The sequence below is a fragment of the Zingiber officinale genome, chromosome 10B (assembly GCF_018446385.1).
Source record: "Zingiber officinale cultivar Zhangliang chromosome 10B, Zo_v1.1, whole genome shotgun sequence".
Taxonomy (NCBI): domain Eukaryota; kingdom Viridiplantae; phylum Streptophyta; class Magnoliopsida; order Zingiberales; family Zingiberaceae; genus Zingiber; species Zingiber officinale.
Window position 1 is genome coordinate 25901163 of NC_056005.1, and position 9176 is coordinate 25910338.

Genomic DNA, 9176 nt, shown 5'->3' on the forward strand with positions numbered 1-9176 from the left:
GTACAACCTTCAATCAAAATCTAAGAAGGTTTGGTTGGAAAAATCTAGCTAAACAACTATGCCAAGCAAATGAGAAAAAAAACCAGAAAAACATACACTGACCAAATCAAAAGCTGGAAATTTGTGGTTGCTGAAACGAGCCCTCAAAAATTCCCAATGAAGAATTAAATTTGTACTCACAATGTGGTGCCCGAATGAGTCAAAAATTTACCTCATTTTTCATCACTACCCAACGTGCAGGCCAAGCAACATGGGTCCCTATAGCGCCACCAATGGTGTCACATTCATTTGGAATAGGAAAGGGCAACCTTGCTGAATTCTCCACAACCTCATCAATCGAGACGCGCATGCAATTCATGGGTAGCAGGACACCATGAAATAATTTTCCATCCCCATTGGCATGAACAACTATACCATAGGCCACAATATTGGACTTTAATTCCAATGACAGTGCAACTGGCATACCCTAGAAGACAATCAATCATGTCATACATTGATGGACTTATTATTGTAAATAATATTAAGTATCCATAATTAAATACATATATGAGGGTAACACCTTTAGTCCTACACTTATGTAAACAAAATCATCTTGATGAAATAAAAAAAGAGGCAAGCCAAATAACATGTCAAAAATAGGAGCCTTTATGAATAAGAGCAATCACTTATCAGTGTGATGGAGAGAAATGAGGTATAGAAATTAATAATATCATTGGTACAATTATTTCTTTTTCTCTTAGCCCAAACTTATTCAACCCAAGGGCTAGGTTGAAGTATGAGATAAGGAAACCATGATGAAGATCTTTTTTGATCATGAAAACAGATATCAGATGCACTTGGAGAAGACAAATTGAAAGGAAAAAAAGGAAGGTATAGTAGCTAAAACCTGAATAAGGCAAAGCGACAAATATTGCAGCTTTTTGGAATAAACAAAACTACAGCATGATAATTGTGGCTTCTCCGATCATCTCATTAAACAGCTTGATAGCCTCCTCTCCACGTCCATGAAAACCGTAGGCTGCAATCATGGAGCTCCATAGCACAAGGTCTGATGCATCAAATTCAGAAAATATCGTGCTTGAATCCTCCAAACAACCGCACTTGGAATACATGCTTATCAGTGAACTCCTCACCGGGGTGACTGAACCAACTCCAACATGGATGACTTGTGCATGCACTTGTTGCCCCTGTGCTAAGGTAGCTAAGTCGGAGCATGCACTGATGATGCTAACAAAGGTTACATGGTCTGGCAACAATCCGGCATTCTTCATGAGGATGAAATGGTGGAAGGCCCCTTCAGGGTCCCCATTTTGTGCTCTTCCTGCAATCACAGTATTGCAAGAGACCACATTGAGGAAAGGCAATCCTTTCAGAACCCTTTCTCCTTCTTCAAGATGACCACTTCTCATGTACATGTGAGCTACAGAGCTCCCAACATGTTGGATCGAGATCACGCTAGAGGGGGGGGGGTGAATAGCGTGCGTGGCTATTTCTTTCGATTCGTAAAACACACGAGTAAAAACGCAGCGGAATAAAGAAATAATAAACACAGAGAGACAAGGAGATTTACTTCATTCGGAGCCTAAGGCGACTCCTACTCGAAGGCCCACGATCCTTGATCGCTTTCCGTGGGCAACAACTATAAGCACAATAAAGATATTACATACTAAGTACAATTCAAAGTAGTGAACAGATTATACCGACAACAAAAGACTAAATCTAAAGCTCCGGGTTGTCGGGGTGTCATTGCAGCACTTTCTAGATCGAGTCGTTAGCAGCTTGTCGCAGGGAGATTGCTTAGAAGATTGTTGTATTCGTTGTGCTTTAGCTGCTCCCTTGACCCTCTTTATATATGATATTCCGGGCGCCTGGATCCCTTCCGGGCGCCTGGAGTGTGACGTGGCCAACCAACCAGGATGCTCCACGTGGCGAAGTCGCGGCAGGGATAAAGTTTGTTCCCGGGCACCCGGATCTATCCCGGGCGCCCGGACCACCTTTTTCCAGCAGCTCCTTCTCCTGCAAAACAAGGTTAGTCCGAGCAATTGCATACCCTGCAAGACAACGTTAGAAACTGATATTGCATACTAAAAAGAGCTGACAGTCTTCGAACTGTCCGAGTCTGACTTCGGATTTCCAACCGGAAACCCTAGGTCGACCCGATGCCTACTGTTCCCTCTACGGGGAACGCGTCCTCACCTACTCCACTCAGGAGATTTACCTTTTGCCAGTCGATCCTCCAGATTGACTGGACTTTTTCTCAGCACTCGACGCTTCCGGACTTCCTGCTGGACATCCGCTTCCCGGCTAGTCCAGTCTTTCACCTGGTTCGCGACACCAGGACTTTCCACCTAGGGTTACCACCCCCTAGGACTTTTGCCTGAAGCCATCGACCTGTCAAGACTTTTCGCATAGGGTTACCACCCCCTATGACCTAGGATTACCGCCCCCTAGGGTTTTCCCTTGCCTAACCGCAGCTAGGACTTTCCTAAAACACTCAGCAAAAGCTGTCAGATCACAACGCACCTTAACTTTGAATCCTTTGCCATTATCAAAACTCAGGTTCGATCGTCGGATGCTCCCCGCACCAACAATCTCCCCCTTTTTGATTATGGCAATCGAAATTCAAAGTTAAGTAATAATATACAGTAAGGTATAAGTACAAGGAAAGGGGAAAAAAATGGCATTACAAACTCCCCCTTAATATAACCTCCCCTTAGGATTTTTGTTCTCTTTGAATTTCTCTACTCTCCCCCGTTGCCATACATCAAAAATAAGCTAGTTTTGAAAAAAAACTTAACTTTTCAAGACAAAACTCAGCAGAATTTTCTTACAGAATAAAAATTTTAAATAGAAGAGACTTGAAAGTCTTAAATTTGAAAAATTTTGAAAAGCTGTTTAAGGCAAAGGAGAAGCGATAACCTTAGTGTTTAATAGTTTACAAATTTTGTTTTAGTAAGGTATCAGAGCCCTAAGGTCCAAGCATGAGTCAAGATTTGGTTTTGATCAGGTATCAGAGCCCTTAAGTACAAGCATGCTTAAATTTTAATATTGCCTCTAGAGAACATCTTGCCAATTAGCTAAGTTTAGACAATAATTTAACTAAGTTTAGGTAGAGAAAACTTAATTAAGTACTTAGCTTTGAAAACATTATGATTTGAAGGTCATAAATAATTTTAATTTTAAAGCTACAAAAAAATAGCTTGAATTTTCGAAGATCTGCCAAAAATAGTTTTTAATTTTGAGGTCAAGTCAAAAATTTTTTAAAGAAAAACTAATTTTAAAACCGACTCAAAATCACTCCCCCTTAATTAATGCCTTAAAAAAATTTTTTTTTTTGGTTCAGGAGTTCAAGCATGAGAGGTTAAAAAATTATTTTCCTAATTTTCCATCTCACTCATTCTAGATTAACAAGCATGTTTAGCATATGAGTGAGTGTGAGATGGAGTTTACAATATTGAAAATATCAGTTAGAATTCCAAATAGGTGACCATTATTTTGAAGATTTAAAAATTAATTGAGTTTAGAATTTCAAAGAATTTAATAACTTCTAAAAAGGGTTTTGAAATTAATTTTTCAGAGGATATTTCAAATAATTTTTGAAATAATTTTTGAAATAATTTTGAAATTAATTTTTCAAAGGATTTTTCAAATGATTTTTAAAAGAATTTTGAAATTAAGTTTTAAAGATTTTGAACTGATTTTGAAAAGATTTTTCAAATAATTTTTTTTAAAAGAATTTTGAAATTAAGTTTTAAAGATTTTGAACTGATTTTGAAATAATTTTGAAATTGAGTTTAAAAGATTTTTCAAATAATTTTGAAGTTAAGTTTAAAAGATTTTTCAAATAATTTTGAAATTAAGTTTGAAATTGAGTTTAAAAGATTTTTGAAATTGAGTTTAAAAGAATTTTCAAATAATTTTGAAGTTAAGTTTAAAAGATTTTTGAAATAATTTTGAAATAATTTTGAAATTGAGTTTAAAAGGTTTTTCAAATAATTTTGAAGTTAAGTTTAAAAGATTTTTCAAATAATTTTGAAATTAAGTTTGAAATTGAGTTTAATAGATTTTTGAAATAATTTTGAAATTGAGTTTAAAAGAATTTTCAAATAATTTTGAAGTTAAGTTTAAAAGATTTTTGAAATAATTTTGAAATAATTTTGAATAACTATCAGTTTGAATTTTTAAAATTCCTTAGTCATCTCACCCATCTAAATTTTCAATCAGGGAATCCTTTAATTATTGTGAGATGAATTATGGTTGAATTTAAGGGTCTGGTTTAACTTTGTGTTAGATTCAGTATTAGCTTTGGGTTCAACAAGTAAGCATTCTTTGGATAAACTTCTGGGCCATGGTGAGTCACTAGGAGCTCATTAAAGTAACCATGCCTTTGAGGTTTCCCAAATAGTCCTACCCATTGAGCTTAATACTAAACCTTGGTCTAACTAGTTAGGATTCATTTAAGGGTAGCTTCGGTCAGTTCCACTTGGCCAAATGCACCAGGTCGAAGCCATATCTTCCTAGACATGCGATGCCCAAGCTTCCCTAACGTACTATCATCCAAAAACTTCACCAGTACCGTAGGTCAAGTTAAACCTAGCCCATTTTATCTAACCTTAATTACCTTGCCGGGTAGTCTGCTCTTGGTTACCCTTATCAGGTTGATTAAGTTTGGAGGTGCCAGATAATCTGGAGCCTTCCTTTGGATTTTAATTTGATTTAATTAAATTCGAATTTAACTTTAATTTTGATATTTTAATTTCGAATTTTGAATTTCATTTTAGAATTTATAATTTAATTTCGAATTTTGAATTTAATTTTTGAATTTATAATTTAATTTTAAATTTTGAATTTAATTTTTGAATTTATAATTTAATTTCGAATTTTGAATTTAATTTTTGAATTTATAATTTAATTTCGAATTTTGAATTTGATTTTTGAATTTATAATTTAATTTCGAATTTTGAATTTAATTTTTGATTTTATAATTTAATTTCGAATTTTGAATTTAATTTCGAATTTTGAATTTAATTTTTGAATTTATAATTTTGAATTTTGAATTTAATTTTTGAATTTATAATTCAATTTTGAATTTCGAATTTAATTTTTGAATTTATAATTTAATTTCGAATTTTGAATTTAATTTTTGAATTTATAATTTAATTTCGAATTTTGAATTTAATTTTTGAATTTATAATTTAATTTCGAATTTTGAATTTATAGGTTAATTTTGAATTTTGAATTTATATTTTTAATATCGTTTTTCTTTTTGCTCCCCCTGGATCACGGCCTCGATATAGTCTATCGAGGTAGTGTATTTGATCCTTCGGGACCCAGTATTGACCAAGTCCAACTTGATTGATCAATTTGGACTTGGGGACCCATGCTTGGAATGAGTTACTACTTTGTTTGTTTATTAAGGATAAGTAAGATTTATATTTATTTTTATATCCCAGCCCAGTTCTATTGTAAATGTCCCTTTGTGTCCCAAGAATTAAGTCCAAGTTCTTGGAGCCCAAAGAAAACCGTTCTAAGGTAGTTTTTAAATCTTTAACCTGATTTTTTAGACTTGAATTTTCTTCCTCAAGTTTTTGAACTTGAGTTGGAAATTCAGTCTGACTCTGGTCAGGTAAGGGTTTAGTGTCAGCCCCTTCTTTAAGGACAGTTACTTCCTTTAGAAGTGACTTAACTTTCAGGTTTGACTTAGCTAATTTGCGCAATAAGTAACTAACTAAAATGTTTAACCGGGAGATACTTACAGCGGGGTCTAGTCCTTCGGAAATGGATACGGATCCGTGGCTTTGCTCGGACTCCGCCTCAGACTCGCTCTCGCTTCCGGATTCGACGATTTGGTCCCGGGCCATTAATGCGAGTAGACTCGTCTGTTCGAGCTCGTCGTCGTCGTCCTCCGATGAAGATTCGCCCCATGTTGCCTTAAGGACCTTTTTCCTTCTTTGCTTTTTGACCTCCTTCAGGTTAGGGCAGTTGGATTTGATGTGCCCTTTTTGGTTGCACCCGTAGCATGTCACTTCAAACTTCATTTTTGAGTTCTGTGAACCTTCCTTCGTTTTCACTGCCTTTTTTAGATCTCTTTTGTTGAAGCCCTTCGTCTTGTAGAGCTTCTTTACGAGGTTTACCAGCTCGGTTGTAATTTCAATGTCTTCATCATCTGAGTCTGGTTCAACTTCCGACTCCGGCTCCGTTCTTCGTCGTGATCTCGGCTCCCGTGTTCGACTTGTACCTGCAACCAACGCAATACCTTTCTTGGTTGGCTGTGCATTAGTCTGCTCATGAAGTTCAAACTCACAAAATAATTCGTCTAATTTTATTGAAGACAAGTCCTTAGAAACTTTGTAGGCATCTACCATTGATGCCCACAATGTGTTCCTTGGAAACGAGTTTAAAGCATACCTTATGACGTCCCGATTCTCTATCTTCTGTCCGATTCCGTGAAGAGAATTGAGGATGTCTTGGATTCTCGCATGTAGAGAACTCGCCGTCTCGCCTTCCTACATCTTTAGATTATATAATTTATTAAGTAAAAGATCTCTTTTACTTACCTTGGTGTCGTTAGTGCCTTCGTGGAGTTCGACTAGCTTTTCCCAGAGCTCCTTTGCGGAAGAGAACGGGTCGACCCTGTTGGGTTCTTCTTTGGTAAGGCCGCACTGGAGGGTGCAGGTAGCTTTGGCGTCGGCTTCCACCTTTTTGATTAGAGAGGCGTCCCACTTCTCGCAGGGGGTTGGTTTGCCGTCGTCATCGGAAGGTAGCTGAAGTCCCGTCTTAATGATCATCCATGTTTCGAACTGGATCTTCAGATACGTCTCCATTCTTCCCTTCCAGTAGCAGAAATCATCTCCGGAGAATAGTGGAGGACGAACAGTACTGAACCCCTCTTGTTGAGCCATTTGTAATACGCAACAAAAACAACAAAAATATATGTTCCAAGACTAAGTCTTGGATTAGTAGTGCGGGAATAAAGAATAGTAATAATTACGAGCTCGAATGGTGTTGCACCAACTTCGGGCAAAAGCCGATTCGATAAAAGAATTAGAATAAAGCTATAAGGCTAGATTCTAATTGACTCCGAAAAATATAAAATCGAAAGAAAATTTTGTTTTGAAAGGTGGTTGCACCAATTCAAAACAACTCCGCTCTGATACCAATTGTTGGATCGAGATCACGCTAGAGGGGGGGGGGGTGAATAGCGTGCGTGGCTATTTCTTTCGATTCGTAAAACACACGAGTAAAAACGCAGCGGAATAAAGAAATAATAAACACAGAGAGACAAGGAGATTTACTTCATTCGGAGCCTAAGGCGACTCCTACTCGAAGGCCCGCGATCCTTGATCGCTTTCCGTGGGCAACAACTATAAGCACGATAAAGATATTACAGACTAAGTACAATTCAAAGTAGTGAACAGATTTTACCGACAACAAAAGACTAAATCTAAAGCTCCGGGTTGTCGGGGTGTCGTTGCAGCACTTTCTGGATCGAGTCGTTAGCAGCTTGTCGCAGGGAGATTGCTTAGAAGATTGTTGTATTCGTTGTGCTTTAGCTGCTCCCTTGACCCTCTTTATATATGATATTCCGGGCGCCTGGATCCCTTTCGGGCGCCTGGAGTGTGACGTGGCCAACCAACCAGGATGCTCCACGTGACGAAGTCGCGGCAGGTATAAAGTTTGGTCCCGGGCGCCCGGACCTCCGGGCGCCAGGATCCATCCCGGGCGCCCGGACCACTTTTTTCCAGCAGCTCCTTCTCCTGCAAAACAAGGTTAGTCCGAGCAATTGCATACCCTGCAAGACAACGTTAGAAACTGATATTGCATACTAAAAAGAGCTGACAGTCTTCGAACTGTCCGAGTCTGACTTCGGTCGACCCGACGCCTACTGTTCCCTCTACGGGGAACGCGTCCTCACCTACTCCACTCAGGAGATTTACCTTTTGCCAGTCGATCCTCCAGATTGACTGGACTTTTGCTCAGCACTCGACGCTTCCGGACTTCCTGCAGGACATCCGCTTCCCGGCTAGTCCAGTCTTTCACCTGGTTCGCGACACCAGGACTTTCCACCTAGGGTTACCACCCCCTAGGACTTTTGCCTGAAGCCATCGACCTGCCAAGACTTTCCGCATAGGGTTACCACCCCCTATGACCTAGGATTACCGCCCCCTAGGGTTTTCCCTTGCCTAACCGCAGCTAGGACTTTCCTGAAACACTCAGCAAAAGCTGGCAGATCACAACGCACCTTAACTTTGAATCCTCTGCCATTATCAAAACTCAGGTTCGATCGTCGGATGCTCCCCGCACCAACACAACACACATGTCCTGCTCAAACCCATTGATAACCACGAAGGCATGGATTTGGCGACCAGAACTTGTATCCTTCAATCCGGCGCAGCATCGCAAGGTGCTCCCCAAACCAAACTCATCGGGACGCAGGCCCTCCCTCCTCGACCTCAGGAAGCACTTGAGTCCCTCCTCGTCGAGCTCGAAGTGAGCCAGCCCGGCAATCATGGCGTTCCAGATGGCGAGGTTCCTCTTTGGCATTTCATTAAATAGCTTGCGGGCAGCGTTGATGTCCCCGTTGTGGATGAGGCCGCCGATGAGGATGTTGAAGGACATGGCGTTTCGGCACACCATTGCGTCAAACATGGTGCGGGCGGCGAGGACCCGACCAAGTTTGAGGTACATGTGGAAAAGGTGGTTTCCAGTGAAGCGGTGGAAAGAGGCAGCGCTGGCGGGTGGATATGATTGCGTGGAGCTGACAGACTAGGCGGAGGGAGCGCAGCGAAGGGAGTAGGCAGCAGGCGTTCAGGAGGTGAGAGAAGAGGTTAGGGTCGGACCATAGCTGGGGTCAGATCGACCATCTTTCGGAGCACGATGAGAGGAAAGTGAGAGGAAAACGATGGAGGCTAAGAGAGGGGGAGATGGCCATGGCTGTGGGAATGGGAATGCGACAAAAAACGCGGAGGGGGAAGGGATTTGAGAGATATCGAGAAGTTTTCGTTACAAAAAGGCGCGTGGAGTGATGGACAGTGTTGGGGTCGTGGAGGGAGAAAGGAGGGAGGGAGCGGAGGCCGGAGCCACCTCCCACCAGTTCATTGATTCCATCGCAAAGAAGGAGAAAGTAAAATGGCTAGGTTCGGGAGCGTGAAGGGAAAAACACAGCGCCGAAAAGA

The 9176-nt window shown here is 40.2% G+C and overlaps 1 protein-coding gene across 1 annotated transcript; it reads right to left on the reverse strand.

Annotated features, from left to right (window-relative positions):
• Positions 1-935: 935 nt before the first annotated feature.
• On the reverse strand, positions 936-8688 carry LOC122029023 (pentatricopeptide repeat-containing protein At2g41080-like). The gene is made up of 2 exons (XM_042587986.1): positions 8373-8688; positions 936-1321 (listed from the first exon to the last, which is right to left on the reverse strand). The coding sequence occupies exons 1-2, from the start codon at positions 8686-8688 to the stop codon at positions 936-938; spliced, it is 702 nt and encodes a 233-aa protein (XP_042443920.1).
• Positions 8689-9176: the final 488 nt, after the last annotated feature.